Here is a 22,765-nt window from a genome sequence, read left to right on the forward strand (position 1 = left end):
AGAAGCTTCTTACTTCTCTGGGGTCCACACCCCTCATCTCTGGTTGCACTGAAGGTCTGGGAAATAGAAAGCCCCATGGCCTTTAAAATAAAGGCCAGGGAATGGCTCTCAGTTCATGGGGGAGCTGGACCCCACCAGGGAAGCCGAGGACAGCCAGAGAAGAAGGGGGGAGGGAAATTGTGCTTGCCTTTTTGGAGGCTCATAGGGATGGTGGGACAGGACAGATGGGCATGGTCATAAGCCACCAGACAGGCTCCACTACCCATTGATCTGATTCTGCTTGCCAGGCTGCTGACAGGCAGAGTGGCAGAGGCCCAGGACAAGAAAAGGAAAGGTCAGAGGAGGATGAAGGGGCCTGGGCCGAAACAGTAACTAGGCAGGGGTGGGGAAGGAGGACTCTGATCAGACATTTTCTCCCACTCCACTTGGCCTGGGAATGAGACTCCATGACCCACCCTGCATCATTCCTGAGTTCAAAATATACTTGCCATCAAAATGGACAGATAACAACTTTGTTAGGCCTAGATTCAAAGGCCCATCCAGATCTGAGAGGGAGTGTGGGCACAGAACAGCGGCATCCCTGGCCTTCCCAGCCCTGCCACTAGCAGGCTGGGTGGTGAGCCTGAGAGTCTTGGGTAAGGCACTTCCCAGTCTGGGCCTCTGTTCTCTCATCTAGGACATAGGACACTGGACCAGATGCCTCTCCAAGGCCTACTCCAGTCTAGAGTCCAAGGTTATGGCTAGGTTCATAGGGAAAAAGCCTAAATCCACCCCACTCCTTCATTCCTTGAGGCTTTAAGACAGTACAGCCTCTCTGGGTTAGGGCTGGGTATGTATAGGCAGAGAAGAAGCCTGACAACCAAGCTCATTTCATAACCAGAGGGGCTCAGGGCCCATTTTTCAGAGTAAAAAGGTGGAAAGATATAAACAAGGTACTCAATACATTTGAGTTGTGCATCTGAATGAATGAAATCCATTTGTCAAATGAATGTATGTATGTGTCAAGCAGAGTCTCCTAGAGGAGCAGCCTTGTCTGGCACTATCAGAGTGAGAAGCCTCTTTGAGCAAACTTGGCAACATGTGCCCTCTGCCACGGTGCCATCAGCGAGGGAGAGGTGACAGCCCAATGGGCTAGGACAGCTACTCAGTGGTCTCTCAGCCAGGTAGAGCTGCTCTAGGTGAGAGGGTTCCTCGGGGCAGTGAGGACAGCCCGCCCCACAGGGGAGGAAGGAGATCACTCACCTGTAGTCAAACGAGCCATCCTCTTCTTTGGGGTCTTCAGGACCAAGGGGAACATCCTTCTTTTCTCGTACTTGGTCAATAAGAGAAGCAAAGACACAGAAACGATGATTAAGAAGAATACTCCCCAGCTCCCCAGGGCACTGCTGAATGTGGAGCCAGAAGTCACTGCTCTGGGCTCACTGACATTCTCCCTTTTAATAAGGCACTGTTGATGCCTTTCTTTTTCTTGCTTCCTGCACTTAATCAGTTGCCAAGCTGATTCTGCCCCTTTCTTATCCCTGGGGGTGGGTCTCTCTGTCTCTGTCTGTCTCTGTCTCTCTCTTTTAAGACAGAGTCTTGCTCTGTAGTACAAGCTGGAGTGAAGTGGTGCAATCATAGCTCACTGCAGCCTTCAACTCCTGGGCTCAAGCCTCCCGAGTAGCAGGGACTAAAGTACATGCCACCATGCCTCAGCTAATTAAAAAAATAAACATATTTTTGACAGACAAGGTCTTGCTGTGTTGCCCAGGCTCAAGTTATCTGCTGGCCTCAGCCTCCCGGAAGTGCTGGGATTACAGGTGTGTGCCCAGCCCCCCCAACCTTTACATCTCCGTTGACAACTGAAAACCTTCTCCCACTCAGCCTCCCACCACCTCTCCATGAAGTCAGACCAAAACACCAAATAGATGTCAATCATTTTCTTTGCCAAAGGCAAATAGTCCATTGTTTGCACCTTAAAATCTGCTGTATAGTAAACTTATTTGTGTACATTCCTTATGGTTGTAACAGAATGCCTGTTCTCTCCCTGGGGGTGGGGGATTGTGTGTTTCTTCAAAGCTCCCAGCAAAGTATCTTGGGCAGAGAGGACACATTATAGGATGAAAAGGGCTCTCCTATCTGTGACCTCCCTTGTAGGTGTGTCCCCTTCCCTGTGCCTCCTCTGTGATATAGAAGCATCCAGCTGAGGCCCTGTCTTGTGGTCATTCCTTCTGTGCCAGCTGCAGTGTCCTTGAGCAGGAACCCTCTTTCCTCTGGTACCGCAGCACACAGCACAGAGGTGGCATACAGCAGGCACCAACACGAAATATTCTTTATGTATCCTTTTTGAGGTACAAGGCAGGATAATCACCTCCCATTTTAGGTGAGAGAAACTGAGGCCTTCAGAGGTAAAGAACAGGTCATATAATTAATTAGTTACTGAATAAAGATTAGAGTGAAGACAAGAGCCCAGGCCTCATGGCTCCTGGTTCATTCATCTTTTTAACATCCCAGGGGCTTACCTTGTAGCTAGAGGGAAAGAGGTTAGCTTTGAAGAACTTTCTGGAATGGGATCCTTCCTGAATGGGCAAAGGAAGGCTCAGAGCCTATTTGATGAGTTCTTGTTCCAGTTCCACTTGGGACAGGGAGATGAACTCAAGTCTTAATGTAAGATGGACGTGGCCTTCTCCCTAACTCAGGGTTTCTCTCTTACAGAACAAAACAATCCCAACACAGCAAAGCAAAGTGAAAGAAAACATCTCTCATCAGCAAAAAAATTACAGTTTCCGGTTCTCCCTCACTTCAGTTGAGGCATAACTCTCAGAATCCTAGAGTCTGTGGGTACTTGGGCAGAGGGAAAGAAAATAGAATAGACTCTCCTCTCCATTTCCCTGTGTTGAGTTTTAGGGGGATCCTGGTAGAAGATTTGTTCTAAGAGGTGGGGAGAAGGAAGCATTTGGGGAGCGTGGGGTGTGTATGGTGATGGCTTTTGAGGGCAGGGAGCAATTCCATCTCCATTCCAGTCTGGTTTTTGCTCGCAGGGTCATCTATTATCCTGTCTCCTGTCACCCTACTCAGCCCATCGCAGACAGATGGCTCTCTTGCCCCTGTCTGAAAAACAATCAATATTTCCAGAAGCAAGAATGCCAGAGGTCCTCGTCCTTGACCTTGGTCTGTCTGGGCTGGAGGATTTTGAGGCCTACAGAAGAGAAATGCCTCTTTGGGATTCTAGGGAAGCCTGGAGCCCAAAGCCCTTTAGGACCATAGGGGTTGCTATCAGTGGCACCCACCCCCTGCCTCTTCCTGCTCCTCATGCAGGAGCTTCTGACCCTGTGAGAGGTGGCCGCGATTACACTCTCGTCCTGCTGAGAGCCTATCTCTGCTGCTGTCTCATGGTCGTGCTGCTTCTGTCTAGACCCTTCCTCTCCCCCATTCTCTTGGACATGGTTAGAGAAAAATGCCTTTCTTCCTTCCTCCTTCCCTGGGACATAGGGTCCTAATGAGATTCAGGCTGGAAAAAAAAAGGCCAATTTACTGAGCAGATGGGTGATGAGTCAGGGAGGAAAGCTCATTCTTAATAGAAGCCAGGGTTCCTTCCATCCCATCTCTGGAGTTGCCTGGACCATTCCATCCGCCCACCTCAGACGAACTTAATTAACTCAAGTACTTGCTGGCAGATCGAAGCAGCACAGGACAGGCAAGAGGACTGCATTTCCAAGCTTGGTAAGGGCTGGGTTCACTGAGAGAACAGAGTTTCTGGATCTGGCTGGGAACCTGGTGACCAATGGAAAGCTGGCTTGCCCTGTGCTCCAAGCCTACTCTGCTCACACGTCTCACCTGGGTACTTGCCGCCGCGACTCCTCTTGATGAAACAGACAATGAGCAGGATCAGCACCAGGAGGGCGATGGCGCACATGAGCCCAATGAACCAGCCTTGGGTGGCGATGTCTGCTTGGTTGTTGGTGTAAGCTGGCAGGGGAGGGTCGGAAGCAAACCCGTGAATTATTTCATGGGGAGGAGGCAGGGAGCGAAGTGTGAGGGAAGAACTTCAGCTATTTCACGTGGATGTTTCTCCTGGAGACTAATGCTACCACCTAGCAGCTCTCTGGCCCAAACTACCCCGCTAAAGGGACAAAAAGAAAATCATTAAAGAGCCAAGGTCAAAAGATTAGAAAAGAGGCAAAGGAGAGGGATACGGGGAGCAGGTAAGAAGCAGAAGGCTGAACAGGTCTTTTAGGAAGGGGAGAGTTTCTTAAGAACAAGGCATGGAATTCTTGCAAACCAAGTCGCTGGTCATAGCCTAGTGGGGACTGAGTGACGGCCAGGGGGTGGCCATGGAAGTACAATTTCCCATGGATGAACCCAGGGTGAATGCTACCCATCAGGGAGTGGGGGCCATGGCCACACTGCAAAAACCTGCTATACAAATGCCTTCACAGGCCTGCACAGGCACAGAGCAGTGTCCCTGCTGACCTGCATGGCTCCCAAATCAACTGGGCTTCCTGGCAATGGGTCCTGGATTGTTGGAGGTCCAGGATGCTTGTGTCCTTTCTTGCGTCCCCGGCTGGATCGTGTACTTCTTGACAGCAAAGACAATCCCGGCGTGGGGACTCCCAGCCAGGCCAGCAGTGATGATGGGGCTGGCTGTGCCTTCTGCTCACCCCATGCCACTTTCAGACTACTTCCACACAGGGAGGTTCCCCCTAGTGGTCTGTGAGAAGCTGACATGCCCCCACCTCCCCCGTGACAGTAAGTCCCTCTTTGTCCTTGCCTGGTGTGTGTGTAGACCTGTCTCAAGTGGGAGAGCCCTGTGCGATTTGAGGGGCACGCAGGTGGGCCTAAAGAACAGACCCTCAGAGTCACCTGATGGTATCATTGATGGCTCAGTGGCTGGGGTTTGGGAGGAGGTTGTGGTCAGGACCCACTTGTCCTTATCCTTTCTATGGGCTGGAGAAAAGCGACCCCTCCTGAAACACAGCCTGTTACGGAAAACGAAACTTGGAGAGGAAGCATCAGAGGAACAGGACACACCCAAAGTAGCCCTGGAGTTACCCAACACCCAGCAGCAGAGCCACACTACAGCGGGAGCCCCGAGAGCCCGTGGAGCTGGAGCCAAGGCACTGAGCCTACTCCCGGAGGAGGACAAGGAACAGCGTGAGCAACCCCGCTGCTCTGTGCTCCATTCTCATCACATGCCACTTGGTGGGCTGCAATTCATCCTTTACTCTTCTTGGGGGCAGAAACTGTTTATGCCCTTCCCAGTGCCCAGCCAAGGGCAATGCGCCAAGAAAGTTCTCAGTACGTGGTGAAGACTGATGAACAAATGCTCTCCACTGCCCAGGGCTACCTGGGCTGAAAAGCAATTGAGCCCACAAGAGCATAGCTTATGATTACTCTGATCTACATATGATACAGAGAAAAGCCCCATCCCTGCTCCCAATTCTGATCCCAGCAGGTCACCCCACACAGTGTCAGAGTGACCCTTCCAAAACCCCAGGCAGGACCAAACCACTTCCTTGCTTCAACCCTTCACAGCTTCTCATTGCGTTTGCAGACAACTCTATATTCTTACCCTCACCTGTCGGGCTCCATTAGAGCAGGCCCTGGCCACCTCTCTAGTCTTACCTCCCGCCCTCTCTCCTTCCCCTCAATGCTCTAGCCACAAGGTCTCTGCCTCTGCTATTCTTCAGCCGGCTGCCTTGGCAAATGTCACCTTCTTAGAAAGGCCTTCTCGGACATTCCCAGCCTAAACAAAGGCCCTTTCCCCCACCCCCACCCAGCCATGATCTATCTGAGGGCTCCAATTTATCTTCTTTCATAGCACTTATAACCACTTGATATATTATGACTACTAATAATTTACATGTATAAGCACTTCCCATGGGCCAGGCACTGTTCTAAGCACTTTCCTACACATTATCTAACTTAATCCCACACCTGATAACCACATAAGAGAGTTTTTGTCCCCACTTTACAGATGAGGAAACAGAGGCACAGTGACTTGCTCAAGGGCACAGAGCTGTAAGTGGTAGAGTTGGGATGTCACAGAGGTTGTCTGGTTCCAAAGTCTGTGCCCTTTTTCACTCCACTCTTATCCCTTCACCCAGAAGGTGTGCTCCCTGAGGGAGGGGCTGTGTCAGGTTGAGTGATGACTCCCTGGTGCTGGGAGCGGTGACAGGAGCAGAGCCTGGTATGAAAGCCCTCAATCCACATCTGCTTGGTGCTGAACCCTCAACAGCCTTCCCCTCATTCAGTCCATTCCCCTCTCTTGGTAATTACTGCATTTTTCTGCTCTTGCCACGGAGCCCTCCTGGAGGATAACAGACATAGATCCTGGCCTGGTACAGACTCAATGTCATATTTTCCGTGGACCGTTGCTGTCATCCAGTAACACTTCTATCCCCTCCCACCGCCCTTCCGGCCACCGCACTACTGTCCCTCCAGAACAGCTCCCTCCTTGCTCTGCTTCCATGTTTCTCTCTGCATCAGTGGCTGCGCTCACCTACTCCATGGGCACTCTGGAGATGCTGACACCGTGTCCCTTCCTCCTGGGTCAGAGCTAGGGTCTCCTCCCTCCTGAGTGGGACCCAGTGCCTCACTTCCTTGGTTCCTTGTTCCTATGAGGATCCCTGCACACCCCAGCATTTTCTGTTTCTCCTCTTTCCTGTCTCCTTCCCTCCTACTGTTAACCATGATGAAGCTGCCTGTGTTGACAACAAAGCTCCCTGAGGAATCCACCAGGCTTTTCAGCTCCAGCTTACGCATTGCCCCATCACAGGTAAACTTAGTTTCCATTGCCTCTAGTTCCTTCTTCACTCTCGCAAGCTGACTTCAAGCCTCTCTGTTGTTATCAGTGGTTCAGCTGCCATCACTGAGCGGGCCTCCCCGTGACCGACCTCTAGCTCCTTGACTCTCGTCACTGGTGACACTTTATTCGTCTCTGCTGTCCCTCCAGAACTGTAAGCCCTGAACATCCTCCTGACAGCTCTCCTTGGATGGCTGTGCTTGAATCTCAACCTGTGTCTTCCTGCCCTGCCCCCTTCCCTGGCTCTTCCAGCTCCCTCACCTCAGCCACAGGCCTTGCTATTCCCCCCATTTCCAAAAGCTGCCACTTCTCCTTCCAAAACGTCTCCTATATTCCCTCCATTCTATTCTAGGGCTTCCCTCACCTCAGCCTAGCAGGTCCCCCAGATACAATGAAACGTCGCTTTACCATGCTCCTAGGCATCTTCTATCATGTCACTACTTGCCTTTTGAAGGATGTGCCACTATTCCTTACGCCCTGTCACACTGGGCTCAGCTCCTCAGCCTGGCCTTTCAGGCACCCATCTTCCTTCCACGTGTCTTTCCCTCCCAGCCCAAGAGAGCCTGGGCGGTCACCCTTCTTGCTTGCCTGCTTTGCACATTCTACCTCCCTTCTTGAATCTCTGACTGCTCCAACTCACACCATTCTTAACTCTGATTTCACTCCCAGTCACTCCACGCAATGTAACATTTAATTGTTCTATTTCCTGGGTCCTGGTTTCCAATTATACTATTGAAGTCTTGGAAACAGGGAATTTTTTGAGGCCCCCAGTACTTTGCACAATGTTAGTTATGTAACAAGTAGTCAGTGACTACTTTTTTTTTTTTTTTAAAGAATAACACTTTCTTCTTCTTATTTTAGTATAATAGAGATGAGGTTTCATTTTGTTGTCCAGACTGGTCTTGAATTCCTGGGCTCAAGCAATCCTCCAACCTAGGCCTCCCAAAGTGCTAGGATTACAGGCATGAGCCACTGTGCCTGGTCAGTGACTACAAAGTAATTAATGAATCATTTAATCCTAACATAATATGGTTAACCTAGAATATCACTTTAGATTTTTCCCGATACCAGCTATGGGTTCATATGTATATTGGCTTGCCCATGTGCCGCATCTGGCATGAGGGAATTACTTCATCTTATGTTTGGAGAGTGGTGCCCACCTTTTCCAGGGAGGTTTGTTTGTACATCTGCAGCAACCTATTTGCACCGCCATCTTCCTGGTGCTTGTTCTGATACACTCTGACAGCTGTCTCTACAAGACTCCCTTTCTCTTGGGAAGTTAAGTCATAATTCCGGGAGAAAAGGGCCACATGGACAACTTAGAAAGCAAATGTGTGCTTGCATTCCTGACAGAACCAGGCAAAGTTCCAACGTTGTTTTCTGCCCTTACTGAAAAGGTCCAAGAATTTGCTGTGAAGTCTGGACTCAGAAGGCTATTCAAAACCAAGAGGGATCTGGGGTAAAGTGGGCTCAACCACACCCCATTGAGATGATTTAGTTTCTCAGGGACCAAAAGACATTTGGGACATAATGATCTCATTTATATGGTGACCCCATGACTTGGACTCTGAGAGGAAGGCATTTTAGCAAGGCTCCAGTGCAATTGCATTTGACTGCCAACACCATACTCAACCGATCAATTAAACTTGTTTCAGGATTCCTAGCAGACCCAGAAATATCAACAATCAAAGACCAGGGTGCGTTTACACTCACCACCTTCATCTGGAACCGACGGGGAGCCAGAACAGCATCCTCTTTTTGGGCCCACAGGCCTGGCTGACGTAGGCCCAAATGCCTCTTACTCTGGACTAGAGGCCATATTTTGTGTACCCCCACAGCACACTCTACAATTCCACTCAGAAACAGGCAACTCACTTGCAAAGCAGATAGTTCTGATGACTCCTAATTCAAGTTGGAGGAAATGTGATTTGCCCGTGGAAGAGAGGCCAGAGTCTGCAGAAGAATTACATTCTAGAAACGTGAACACTTATAACAGGGATGAACTTTCCCGACTACAATTTGTCTTGGTTGCTCTTACTATTTGACACTTCTCCATACCAGTCCTCTTTCCCAGTCCTGGGTTGACTGAAGAGATGTTTCACCCAAACACAGCAGAAGAGCCACAGTGACAGCTGGGTCACTGATGTCCCCCCTCCCGGCTCTTCTGAGGCCTGAGGCAGGCCGTTGCCTGACTGCTGGCCTACTGTCAGCATCCTGCTGCCTTAGCCCAACATGTCTCCCAGCACAGAAGAGCTGATGGGTCTTTTGGAATTCAGGGTTATGTGTTTACAGCTCCTCAGGTCTCTTTGGATTCAAAAAGCTTCAAAGAGGTGATTAACTGCCTATTGGACTCTTTCTGGTGAGGGTCAAAGAGACTGTTAGCCTTCCCAGTGGTTTCCTTCTATTTTCTTCCTGAGCCACTACAGCATGTTTGAGTCTGTGGGCTAAGACGATGGCCTGTGGTTGTCTAAATGACCAGTGGTTGAAGTCTAGAGATGCTCACAAATTCTTGCTTTGATAAAACACATGAATCTGGGGGACAGTGTGAACTTGGCTTTGGAGTCTGCCCACAGGAAAGACAGTGTGCATTTTTGAAGGACATGGACACAGGCTCACAGACTTAAGAAACTGAAAACATGTTTTCCCCCATGTGGTCCTCACATAGTAATTTCCATCCAGCCTGGGAGGGAAATAAGCAATATGGATTCAGAGCCAAGGTCACAAGCCTGCCCACTCCAGCTGGTACTGGGAGGTGTCTGGGAAGCCTTCTCAGGGCTGAGTGCTTCAATCACTGGGACAGCAAGCTATCAAAACCAGACTAAGCACAGGAAAAGAGAAATGAATATTTAAAGTATCATCACAAGCATCCACAGTATGGTGCTCTTCTACAGTGTGTGTTGAATTCCCTGAAGCAGATTAGAATACCCCTGAGGGCAGGGACTGTTTCCCCCCGCCCCCCTCTGGCTATCTATCCTCAACCCTCATCCACAGCCCCAGGGTTTAGCACTTGGAAATGTCAAATTCTGAAAGCAGGCTGCTCTGGCTTTGGCAGCATTCCCTAGGATGGAACTCCATTCTCAAATATCATCTTTGCTTCTTGCTGCTGTGCTGGACTCAAGTACGCCATGAAGCAAAATCAAATGCATGTGCTGATGAGCAACAGCTTGGGACCCCATCTAGGCCAGACAGAGTCCAGCCACCTGCTCTGCTTGGTCAACTGTCCAGTTGCCTTGCCTGGCTACCCTTGTAAGAGAACGACCTGGCCACTCACTTAGATGTCCTGCCTGAGTTGGCCTGGCTAGTCTCAAGCAGGGAGCCAGATCTCAGACTCCCTGAGTCTAGATGGCATGGAAATGTGCAGGACAGGCGGAGACACAGGGATAAGGACAGGATGCCGGGACCAGGAGGGACTAGACTAGGGGTGGGGTGAGAGAATTATTCAGATAGACCGTGATTCCCAAGATGCAAGCTACCAGGATCAGCCTGGCCAGGCGCATGAGGAGTAATGAATATTTAAGTCAACATTCAGAAGTTCATATAAATCACTGTTGTTTTTTTTCCTCCCACTCTACTGTGTGTCTAATGACCTGCATCTGATTGGGATATCCCTTGGGGGCAGGGACCAAGCCTTTTCCCTCTTAATCTCTTTCCCCCACCCTTACTCTTAGCCCCAGGGCTTAGCATACAGGCCACTTGGCAGCCTGCCTGGCTAATTTTAAAGCTACACACAGACACTCAGACAAGCAAGTGCCCTCACAGTCTCCAGACTGCCAGCCACCTCTACTAGCAGACTTTGAAACCTTGTACCCTTCACTGAGCCCCAGTTGGCCTATCTGGCACAATGAAGATGTTTCTCCCTCCACAGCTGAAGCCACTATACAGCCATATAGCCAGAACTATTCTAGAACTAGAGAGCTTTTCCCCCCTCTCCCTGCATGACAGTCACCTGCTTTTAGGCCAAGACAAACTTGGGACCAAAACAAAGCCCCAAACAAGTCGTGTGATTCATTTTGGAATTTTTAACAACAGATGACAGTGGCAAGATAGTAATATATAAGCAGATCCTTGGTTTGGTTCCTGGGGAGACTTCTGGATCAAGGTCCTATCCCCTAAACCCACCTAAAAGAAGCAAGCCCTGTGCACACGACAGGCTGCATTATTCTCTAGCAGCCCCCAGACCCACACACAGTGGTCAAGTTTGCACTAATATCAAGGCCTTTTGTTCTAGGCAGGGGCCACGCATTCGTTCTCATTATACAATCCTTTGTTTCCTTCTGACCCCTCTCACCCCACAGGGCCAGAATCACTGCTTCCTCTCCACTGTGCATGCACACTGGCTCCTCTTGGCTTCCCGGGAGCCTCAGACTGCCACAGAATAAGAGCTGGAACACGCCATGCAAGGTGGGGGGTGGGGTGGGGATGAGTCTTATTTCCAGGGAGAGAGACAAGCAGGAAGCTGAGAATGAGAATGAAATGCCCCATGCTTGTAGGGGATGGCCAGGCCAGATCCCCTCTCACCTGTACTGGTCATAAAGGTGATGACGGTACTGCTGATGCCCTCGTTGTCCCGGGAATAAACCCGCAACGTGTATGTCATCCCGGGAAAGAGGTCTGTCAGCTGTATAGGCTGAGCTTGGGCCTTAACAGGGACAGTTTTTTTCGTATGGTTGCCTGGGGAACAGAAACCTCAGTCAGCCTAGAGCCAGGCACTAGGAACTGGTAGAGACAGTGTTTAGGGTCCTGGTCACCTGTCAAAGGTAGAAAGGGTGGGGGAAGGGATCAGGGAACCGCAGGTTCAGTCCGCCACACAGACCAGGTTTTCAGGAAGCCCCTGTATGACTGTCCATGCAAGACTGATGCTCTTAAACGATGACCCTGCAGTCGAGGACACTGTTCCCTCTCCTGAAGTTCTCTTTCCTCACTTTAGATTTTCACACTAAACACAGAATGACCTACTTCCTTAAACTCTCAGCTAGTCCACGGATGCTCTGTTGCCCTGGAAGTGATAAGCTTCCCACGTGGGATCTTCCCAGTGAGGGTCAGAGAGCCAGTTAGCATCCCTCATGGTAAATGGAGATGAGATAGACTCTGCCTCGTGGCTCTCACCCCTGGTTTCAGCTCTCATTTCTTACCCTGTGGCGAATTCACACATCAGGAAAAGTGTGCGCCTGTGCATCTAGGCTGTGGGGTGAACAGTACCAGTAGAAAGCTGAAAAAGTATGAACCGAACTAGGAAGTCTGGATTCTGTGGATGTGAACTCCTCCTCCAGCCGCAGAGAACTAGGAGTTGGCTTTGCTCTTTCCTAAGAGATCTTTGGGTAGGCTAGCCCGGGTGCATTTTCTGGCTGGGTTAGTTAGCTGAATCGCTTGGAACATGTGCTAAAGAGGCCAAGATGGTGGGTTTGATCCCGTAGGAGAAGGGGTCTTCCCTCAGAGTCTAATGAGTCTGTGCCCTTGGTCCCAAGATCCAGTAAAGGGTGGACAGCTCAGCTCAAGCCACCAGGTGAGAAAAATGGCTCTGGTCTGTGGCCCTGACTGTGGCACTGGCACTCCTCTGGGAACAAAACACAATTGTAACCCAAGTCTGTAAACCGGCCCAGCCTGTGTAGTGGAGCCGTCAGTAGTACACATGGAGCCTGAGTTAAGGAGGTCCACACAGAGGTGAGGTTTGGCTCATTTGGGGGCTATTCAGAACCCTCATCCTGAGCAGGAAATGGATGAAGGGTCCACTACCCAGGTTCTTCACAGACATGCAACCCTAGTCCTTCACTAATGGCCTCAGAAGTCCCTTCCTCCTCCTCGAGCCTGCTCCTCCCACCTCACTGCCGCTGAGCGCATATCGATTTCATCAAGCTATGATTAAGCCAGGCTAAAAGGCCTCTCTGAGCCTGGGGGAGTTTACAGGATCTTTAATGGCATCTACCACTACCCGCCGCCACTGCTGCCGCCGCCGCCGCCACCACCCCGCACAGCAATGCTTACTGTCGATGTACTCAACCACAAAGTCAGTTCCGGGCCCGAAATTGTGCTTCCAGGTGATGTTGGCCCATTTACTGTTGGGGAGCACCGTGACGTTCCATATGGACTGCTCATCGGGGGCTGGTGGATGGGTTAGAAGAGGAGTTAGTGATGAGGAGGGAGCAGCACCAGAGACATGGAGACACACACACACGTACACACACATGCACACAAGCGCGTGCGTGCACGCCACACCAGCACACACACACACACCTACACACATGGTCACTTAGGAAAGGGTAGAGTCAGAAATGACTGTGCACAGGGCCTGACAGAGCTCCAAGCTGCAGCCTTAGTGGCCAGGCCAGAGGTCGCCATCCAGGAACAAGCAGGTGCAGTCAGGAAGACTTGTATGTGAGGGAGAGCTGGAAACCGTCTGTATGTCCACACAGATGGGGTTAGGAATGAAAGAGTGGGTTTTGATCCATGCCATTTGAGGCTCTACCATGGACTTAATTGCCTCTCCGGATTTCTTGTTATGGAATTGAACAGTGTAAGGAAAGAGTCCAGAGAAGAAGTGTCAGCCTCTTTCTCTTCAACCACAGAAGTGCTACAGGAAGGAGAGAGTTCTCTTTAAAAGCTAAGCAAGAGTCTTGATGAGATTTGCAGGAAAGACAGGACCAAATATGAGGAAACTTTAATGGGCTTTTGAAGCTGGAGGAGAAGAATGGTAATTCAGACAGGTGACCCTGTTCTAAGGAGTCCCGGGGTTGTTTTTGGTCAGGCAGAGCCTGGCTGATGTGTCAAACAGCCTCAGATTGCCTAAGGTGACTTGGGGCCTGGAGCCACAGGCTCCCAAGTAGAGACAGTATGAATCCTTCCTCTCTCTCATGGGCTAGGGAGGACGGAGAGAAGATAACGCCTTTTTGACAACCAGCCTCCAGTGGTCCAGACACCAGAAGAATCCTGTTCTGTTGGCTTCTCAGCACCTCCAAGTCTTTGAGGCTTGATCTCCACATGACACAGAACATTAATGATCTAGTTCCTATGAGCAGGGAGCTACTTTATCAAAGCCATGCGCTGTCTGAAACAATAGCCTGTGCACAGGAGAATGGCACTAATCTTCAATGTAATAATTTTTCAAGAGTCCCAGCAGTCTGATTACCCCATTTTCCAGCAAAGATTTAATAGTGGAGTACTAGCATGAAGCCCTGTATTTCAAAGACTTTACAAGTGTGGCTCCTGTATATTTTATTAGCATGCAAGGGTGCACTGTCACCAACTCACTTGTCAAAAATAAATGGAGTACATTGGTGATGCATTTATTCATTATCTATTTGACATGTGACTCGGTCTGCAGGGCTGGGGAAATGATAAAAGATTTCCTGGTTTTCACTTCAAAGAAGTGCCTTCTCCACCACAACCTTGTCAGGTGCTGGTTGCCCCAGGTGAATGATTCCCGTTAGTGAGAGGCCAAGAGTCCATCGATGGCACCACAGTGTATTCTCCATGGGAAGCGCAGAAGGTAGGCTTCTTACTTGTCTGTTAGATGTTCTAATTGTACTGGCTACTTTAAGCCACCCAAAATCCCAGCTCCTTGGAACTTACTGGCTCTTGCTAGCGGGAATGAATTATGGTTAGTCATGATTTGAGGACTTGAGTTTCTTCTTCATAGTTCTGAGCCCTGTAAATAGCTACAGAGTTTGTATTTAAGCAGTTTGACCACCAATACAATACTGACTCAAATCTGGCTGTCTTAAAGGGAATGAAGACTGGAATACTTTTAGAAAAGGTCAAGAGATGGGTGAACCAAAATGACTTGGAGGTGGAATAAAGCATTGCCACACAGAGAAATCAAGATGATGACCCGAAAGAACTGAAAAGTTCAAAGAGAATGATCAAAAAGGTGAGCTATCAATACCTAGAAACACAAAAAGGGTCAGTGAGGGGAAGCATGGATTGTCCCTCTGACTCCTGGAATGTAGAAATTAGGGAGCATCTCCTGAAATCTGAAAAAGACAAATTGAGGACAAATAATAAGGCCTATTTCACCCCGAGAAAAGCAAACTTATGAAACAATTTGTCCTAAGATGTAAGACATGATAAAGATGAAAATTCATTTTAAAAATCCTGGATAGCAGAGCCTTTCGGCCACATTAAGGAATGTGAGGATTTTGAGGAGTTTCTCAAGGTCTAGATAAGATCATGGCCATGGCCATGCCTTCCACAGTGTCTCAGATAGTTAGAACTTGGGGTTCTATAACTTGGGGCTGTGTCTAACAGTCTGTGGGGCTGCAAGGTCAATGTTTCCAGAAGGAAAGTAGCTTTTTGCTGAGGAGCAAGAGACCCTCCCTTTCTTCATCTTTTGTGCATCTTTTCCTGGGAACTCCAAACACTTGTAGGACACAAAGCCCCACTTTAATGGAAAAGATGCCTCACTGTGGCCCCAAAGAACACCAATCACCAACCCGCTGGTGGCAGCTTCTAATAGCCCAGCAGATTTCTCATCAGCCAGGTTTTTCCTAAAGTGCCTATTGTTTAAATTCCAGATTGCACCTGTAAAGCAAAGCAGTGTCTTCAGGGTCTGAGGTGCATCACATCAGCTGTGCATCACCTGTCTCCCCCGACAATTCACCAAACTCCATGTCATTGAGTTAAAAAAAATACTCACATATGCACTAAGCCTCCGTCCTCACTCAGGTGGCTGAGAAAAGTGGGACAGGGTGGGAGACAGAGGCCTCAGAAAGTGAAGGGACTTGCCCGTGAAACAGAGGTCATGATGGGTGGGGACCCATAATTCTACAGTCGTTGGAGGAAAGCTCCAGGCACTTCCTCCAGCCTTGCTGGCTGCTTCAAGCTGATTTTACAGCTGGCCTGCGAGCTCAGGAAGCTGGAGACCCTCCCCTTGGTGGTAATAAAAGACTGATGCTCAATGCTTAGTAGTATTGCTGAATTTCCCAGGGGTCTCCTCATGCTTGAAGAACAGAGCTTCCTGGCCTGGCTGCGTGATGTAGGAACAGCACATTCTCCTGGCTCAGCGGGCCAGCCCTGGGACTGATTCTTACCAGGGGCCCTGAGAATGAAAGCAATTTTCCCTCCATGTCTGCATTTGGGGACATAGGGAATGTGAGTGGGAAGAGTGATGGAACATCTTTGGGCCTTCAGGGACTCCTTGGCAATACCGTTTCCTGGGAGCTCCGACTTTAAGAGTCTGAGTGTTTTGGGGGGAAACGGGGGCAAGAAAAGAGCAGGGGTTCTGGAAACAGAGTTCCTGGCCTGGCCAGCCACTCCCTGCTCCTCAGCCTCGGTCCTGCTGAATACGGACATGGCTAGAGCAGGAAACTCTCTTGGGCCAGTGTCAGATCCTCTTTCCTTTCTCATACTCTCTCCCTGTCAGAGTGATCAGCCGTGGGCTGACTGACATGTAGTTGGAAGCAGTCCTGACATCTGGGACCTGGGGGTCCTGCCTGAAGAGTTTGACCCTTTGTTGAAGAACAGGGATCTGAGGCCAGAACAGGGGTACTGGCTGGCGGACCATCCAAGGAGTGCGTGCGTGCGTGTGGGCCTCAGACTGCAGGACTGAGGGTCCGGTCACGTGAGGTTCCTAAAGAGACACAGTGGGAGGTGTTGGTAAACACCTCCCCAGATCCCACCTCCTATCTGGGGACATGACTAGGGAGGCGGTCCAGGAGGGGAGCATGGGCGATGTGCAGTACCGGATTCGTGTATCTTAGTCCTGGAGGTGGTGGTGGGAGGACTCTCCGTGGTGGTGGTGGTGGCGGCAGTGGTTGTAGCAGTTGTGGCGACGGTGGTGGTGGTGGCGATGGTGGTAGGTGCGACAGTTGGGATGATGGGGACTGTTGTGGCTTCGATGGTGGCAGCAATGGCAGTAGCATCAGTACTGCTCACAGCGCCCGTCGCACCCGCGGTAGTCGGGGGCAACGTGGGAGGAGCTGAGAGGGAAATGTAAAACAGCCGAGTCTGGTTGGTTTGGCTATGTCCAGCCTGGCCGCACGGCCCCACGTGCAAGGCAGGCAGCCCGGTGAGGAGACGTAGCTTAGTCATCGGAAGCCTCCCCAAGCACCACGGACTAAGTCAGATGGATCACAGTGACAGGAGACACAGCCATGGGAAAGGAAGAGAATGAAGCCTGTGTGCGTTTCATTTTCTTCTCATGGTCTGTGTTGCTTGAAGCACCCAGCATGCACCCAGCCAAGGGCAAGGATGAGGATGGGAAGGGGGCACACGCGGAATCGCTCAGAGCCCACTGATGGCATGGAGTCCCAGGCCAAATGCCACTCAGACACAGGCCAAAGCAGTACCAGCTGGGTCCAGCCCTGGAGCCCGGGCCTTGAGATGGGCAGGCAGCTGGGGCCCTGTCCGGCAGGGGCACAGGGCAGCCTGCCATTCCCAACCACTCACTTCAAAATCACCCTGTGTCACATTTGCTTGAGCCCAAATGGTCACCCAGACCCAACAACAGGGAGGGAACAATCTCCACTCTGTGTGGTAAGCCTGCAGTCACCCCATCTGTACACGTCTCCCAGTTCTTGTCTCTTCTCATTCATTCTCCTGCCTCTACTCCCTCCCTCTCTCTGCTCTGCCCATTGGTGGCCCTTCCTGCAATTACTCCAATCCATCGCGACTTCAATAAGGGCCTTTCTCTCTAGGAAAACTGGGGTCCAGGCATTCCAAATCCCTTCTGGTCACATTAGAACACAGGAGAAGGGCACTGATGGAATCACTGTGTGGCCTGTGCTGGAGAGCACCATCTTCCCAGCCCACAGAAGGCAGAGAAGTCACAGGCCAAAAGTGAGGTCTTGCTGGGCTTTTTTCCAGCATAAATCCTCATCTGGACCAAAAGAATGGTTTAGATCTGGCCTAATCCTCTCATGTCTCCCATCTTTCATCCAAAGATACCCTTTCATTTGATCATCTCTGGGGCACTAAGTCTATACATGTGACAACTTTTTCATAGGCCTTCTTTCCTTCTATAGAAGGCCATGGAAGCTAACAAAAGGCTCCTTACTCTGTAGTTCCAATATTTGCTAAACTTAGAAAGTAAGAATGATGGGGAAAATCGGAGAGAGACAGAGCCACCTCTCCTCGCACTTCATCTCCTATGATCTGACCACAGTCCACTTTCTAATGTCAATTCTACTGGGGCATTAGGTAGGTCCTTAAGACATATGCAGGTAACTCTAAACTCCCAAGTTCGAGTTACTCTTCCTCAAACCACCAGAAGTTCAAGAAAATATTCCCCTGCCCAGTTCTCCCCCATGCTCCTCCACTGCAGACAGGAGGCTAGGTCAGGAAGCGATGCCAGAAAGAGAATTGCCGAGAGCTTTTCTCAGGGGAGAATGAAGTGATCCTAAGCCTTTCAACCAGAGCCTGACCAACAAAAGCCCTTTCATTCCTCTGGGTCTCCAACATTACAAGTCTCCCATAGAGAAGGAGGGAATGTTCCTGGCATCCCAGCCCTTTCCCACTTGTAAGATCAGAGGTGTTACTGGGCCCTGAGGGTGCTGACCACAGAAGTCACACTGGGCAACTAAGTATGCCCATATACATTCCAGAGATTCCTGGGCAAGTTTAAAGCCAACAATTCTATATTCCCCCAACCATAGTCAGCTTGTAGACATCACGAGGGAATGGGGAGGGGGGGGTGTGAGGGCAACTCTTTCTTCCATATTCCTTATTCAGGGTTGTATTCAGTCCAAGGTGGCCCCGGGCCTAAGATGTAAGGTCAGTGCTATAAGCACTCAGCATGAAGGAACTCACTTATCTTCACCCACCAGTGCGTGCACGCGCACATACACACACATGTGCACATACATGGAAAAGCCTGAGACCCACAAGGCAGAGGTCAGCTCTCCCAGGCCTAACCCCTGCAGTTTCCAAGGCCATGGACACACATGGGCTCTTTCTGCTGCTCTGAGCTCCTGGAAGGATCCTGAAGAAATTATTTTGTCTATCCAGGCAGGACCGCTCAGATTTAGTTCCTTATCAGTAGAATATTTTCTAATAATTTCTGGCACATGAAATGCTCACAGGGCACCCCTTTTGCATTCTAAGAGTCACCATTAGAAAACACCCCCTTTTAACTTGAATCATCATACACTGTGTATGGAGGGACCTGGGCTTTCCCTCCTGCAGCTATGGGGTTGTTACATTTCCCAAGTCCCCTACATCCAGGTCAATCTTCCTCAAAGCTATATGCACTCTCATGTGGCCCCTGGGCCCTTGTACACGCAGAGACACACTCACACTGAGTCATAGCTGGGGCCACACGTGTGCAGGGTGCTCTAGCAAGTAGTCCAGGGGACAGAGATGCTGAGAGAGGCCAGGTGACAGCTTTTTCTTCACCTAGCCCCAAGGGGCAGGGGCAAGGATGAGAAATGGCTTCCACACCACACTGTAACTTCTCCCTATGGTCACTTCGACCAAGCATGGCAGGAAGGAAGTGTTTCTCTCTGACAGTGGCAACCTCTAGTTGCTTCTCTCTGGCTGATGAGAGACGGTGAGAGGAGCCCCTTTCCAGGTAGCTTCCCCAGGGCATCAGTCATTGAAGTTACCATGGAGGACACAACCTCAGCTCGCTGAGGTCACTGCTGGAAAATCAGTTTATTTTCCCAAGGATAGGCAGGGCCACCAGTGTGACAGGGAGGACAGAGGACAGAAGGAAAGACTCCAAGGGAAGGCACATGAGTCAGGTGAATGGGCTATCAGAGGGCTGGTACAGGTGGGAGAGAGAAGACAAATTTTCTGTGGGGAAAACTGTCCATCACTCAGGTAACAGGAGATTCCGATGATCTGAATCTGAATTGGGGCTGAGTTGGGGCAGAGGATAGACGGGCAACAAAGCACAGAAGTAGGGCTTATAGAAGGGACCACAGGCAAGGCAGACAGGCTACTGGGCCAGAATGCCATTTCTAGCCACATTAGGAACTATGGTCTCAGAAATAATCCTGGTCGGTGCTTGCTGGAGACCACCGGATTGGCAACTGAGAGGAGAGGACAGGGACCTTCCATTACCTAAGGGGGATCCTGGGTAGGTTAGAGCTAGAAGCATGGGGTACCTGCTGGAAGGCAGTGCCAACCTTACAGGTTACCTAATGCACACTGGAGGGCACCCCAGCCACAGTCTATGGTTTTCCAGGAGAGTTGCAGGGAGCACCATGGAGGAGATGGAGAACACTGAGGAGAAATAATATGTCTCATTCATCCTTCTGTCCTCAGAATGTACCATGGAGCTGGACACCTATTGGGAACCCAGCCAAGCATATGCAGATCTAAGCTGAGTCGAAGATGAGGACAGAAGTTTCTGGACATTCCAAGGTGGAAGGTTCAGTGAAAATGTCCACATGGCGCATGGACTTTTCCGGCCAAATCACAGATTGTCAGACAGATGGGCAGCAATCCTGAGAGACTGCAGATACAGGTGGATGAGAGGGATTATCTTCACTGGGTGAGATACAAACAGATCAGTTTGAGGAAAGAGCCCAGGTTTGGAGAGGACGAGAGGGAAGAGAGCAGGGGGCTGGACACTGGGCCCACGTCAAACATGGAACCTGAGCTCTGTTGCTTGGCACCTGCACATTGTGCCGAAGGTTCAATGCTGAGAACAGCTGATGTTATCAGCACATCTTATTTCCAAAAAGTGCAGTCTGCCTCTACCACCATGTCACGTGGAAGCTGGAGCCTAGGAAACTCATTTGATTGACGGACAGAGACCCTGAGCTCACTCTGCATAACATGATGAGTTTGGATCTTTCCTAAACGGGAAGTAGGAAGTGGGTGTTTGGAACAACACCTCTTATCCACTCATGAGAGGGGTGGCAGGGCTGGCACAGATGCCCACTGAACAAGGTAGATTCCCTGCCGCAGACCCACCTGCCTTGGGCCCCAGGGTGCCAGAGTGGAGTAGGTGGACGGCGGGTCTGCTTTACCAATGAACTTCTACCCGATTCGCCTGGTGCCCTCCCTGCATCGCCCCTCAGTCACAGGAGAGGCTGTTATATAAACTCGAACCAGGAAGTCAGGGGAACTCCCCACGTGGCAACAATGGCTCTCTCTCTGGCTCCCAAACCCAGGACAAACCTCTCTCCCTCACATCCTTGCAGGGGTGTTCAAACTCTGTGGGGAGATACTGGGTCGGCTGGCCTGGGTTCCTAGGGATGGGGGTAGTGGAGAGGACCAGGGGAGAGAAAGATGGTGGTAGGTCACCACCCACAGCTCTGGCTGCAAAACACACAAAAGCTGAAGGAAGCAGGGTACGCAACAGAAACAGAATCAACCCAGGGTGGGCGTGGAGGATCAATGAGGGAAGATGGGGGAAAAACCAAGCTGGGCAGGGTGGCATCCTCCCTCTAAGTTCACCCTTAGAATCCTTGCCTGTTCTCAGCCCTACCCAGCTGCCTGGAGCTTAAGGAGGCTCTGGTGAGCCCTTGCTCACAGACTTTGTACTGCCAGAGTGAGGCCTGCTCTCATTTCCTGCCTAATGTGGTTCAGGCTCAGAAGAGGGCTGGGAAGGGAACCCTGAGGACCCCTGCCCAGTTTCTCCAACTTGGGAACAGAACTTCTGTGGCGAAGAGTCCCTGGATAGTCCTCTAGCCCATGATGTGAGGACAAGAGAGGAAGAACTTGGTTAGCCGGTCACCCCCTGAGCCAGGACCTGCCCACCCAGAGCCTCACTTCTGCTGTATATCTACCTCCCCAACCCCGAGAGTGGAGACTGTTCTTAACACTGAAGACTTTGTGAAGCTGAGTTTCTGAAGGGTGAGGAGGTAATCAGCCCACAGAGCCCACGGAGACTCCAGGTCCTGGAGCCCCTGGCCCTATCTGAGGACATGCTTGCTTGTTCTTACCGACTGGAACCCACGGTCATGGGCAGAGTGGGTGCCGGGACCCCATGCAGCATGCACGACCAGCATGCACAGCACGCTCACCCTTTCAGGGGATGGCAGACCAGTCAGGAGCCACTGTTCCTGCCCCCACTGCAGCATGCCTTCTAGGGCCACAGCTGGCCGCCTGAAGGCTGCAGATACTCTGTGCTCTGAGATGTCAAGCCTAGGGAGGGCTCAGGTGGTTCACGGGAAGTAATCTACTCAGTGTCAGAAAAAACTGCAGCTCCAGAGAGCGGGTCAGGCGCCCATGTGTGGGGGACCCCTTCTGAACCATCCTTCTCAGCAGGGGGCAAATAGCAAGCAAACAGGGAGAACAGGCTTGATCTCCTCCGGCCCCTTCCTCCTGGACAGTCTGGCTTCCCCGCCCCTGAAAGGGTGAGTCTGGAGCATGCCTTCAGCCCGAGTCTCTCCCTCCTCATTCGCCCTAGCTGGGCTGGGCTCCACCTGTGATGCCCCATGCCATGCCCATTACCTCCGCTGCTGGTACGGTACCTGCGGTTGGAGTAGCTTCAGAACACAGCACCCAAGATGGCCAGAAAGAGGGAGAAAGGGTGAGATAGGGAAGAGAAAACAGAGCACAAGTGAAACCACAGGACAAGCAAGCAGAGATGGTTCCAGCCCAAACCTGATGCAGATGGTGTGGCCAGGTGCTGGCTGTAGCCCTGAGGATGCCAACTGGCATTTGGGGGTCATGGTCAACTCTACTGGAGTCAGGCATGATCTTATAGGAAGTTTTCCAGCTGTATCTCGAAGACCCTTCTAATACACTCTTTTTACCTCTATTAAAGGTTATCTAAGAGGTGGCAGCAGAGACCATCTACCCAGAGTACTACATTCCCAGCTCTTTCCCTGATGGCATGTCCTGCCTGGCTAGGTTGGCATGGTCGTTAAGAAAGTTGGGTGACCCTCCACGATGCCAAAAATTGAGGGTATAAGGTGTAGGTGGTGTGGGATACCGGCCCCAGTCAAGAGAATAGTTCCTGTATCTTCAGGGGAAGATGCTGGATAGTGTATGGATAGATAGGAGAGGGGCATTTTTGACTGCCCCTGACTCCCACCATCACTATCACAGCCTTGGAAGGTCAGCAACGTTGAAGAATAAAGCCTGAAGCCCCTG

The 22,765-nt window shown here is 50.7% G+C and overlaps 1 protein-coding gene across 2 annotated transcripts in view; it reads right to left on the minus strand.

The window, feature by feature from the left end:
- The window catches only part of NFASC (neurofascin), a 101,606-nt gene that overhangs the window by 8,362 nt on the left and 70,479 nt on the right, over positions 1 to 22,765 (minus strand). For both annotated transcript variants that reach the window (XM_008074681.2, XM_021707362.1), the window contains 6 exons: positions 22,141 to 22,155; positions 16,459 to 16,695; positions 12,767 to 12,883; positions 11,303 to 11,455; positions 3,817 to 3,948; positions 1,243 to 1,312 (listed from right to left, as the gene is read on the minus strand). In XM_008074681.2, coding sequence (XP_008072872.1) covers positions 1,243 to 1,312; positions 3,817 to 3,948; positions 11,303 to 11,455; positions 12,767 to 12,883; positions 16,459 to 16,695; positions 22,141 to 22,155 — 724 coding nt within the window. The remainder of the gene's footprint in view (positions 1 to 1,242; positions 1,313 to 3,816; positions 3,949 to 11,302; positions 11,456 to 12,766; positions 12,884 to 16,458; positions 16,696 to 22,140; positions 22,156 to 22,765) is intronic.

Source organism: Carlito syrichta, unplaced genomic scaffold, assembly GCF_000164805.1.
Source record: "Carlito syrichta isolate Samal-C Ts95f unplaced genomic scaffold, Tarsius_syrichta-2.0.1 Scaffold316857, whole genome shotgun sequence".
Classification (NCBI taxonomy): Eukaryota; Metazoa; Chordata; class Mammalia; order Primates; family Tarsiidae; genus Carlito; species Carlito syrichta.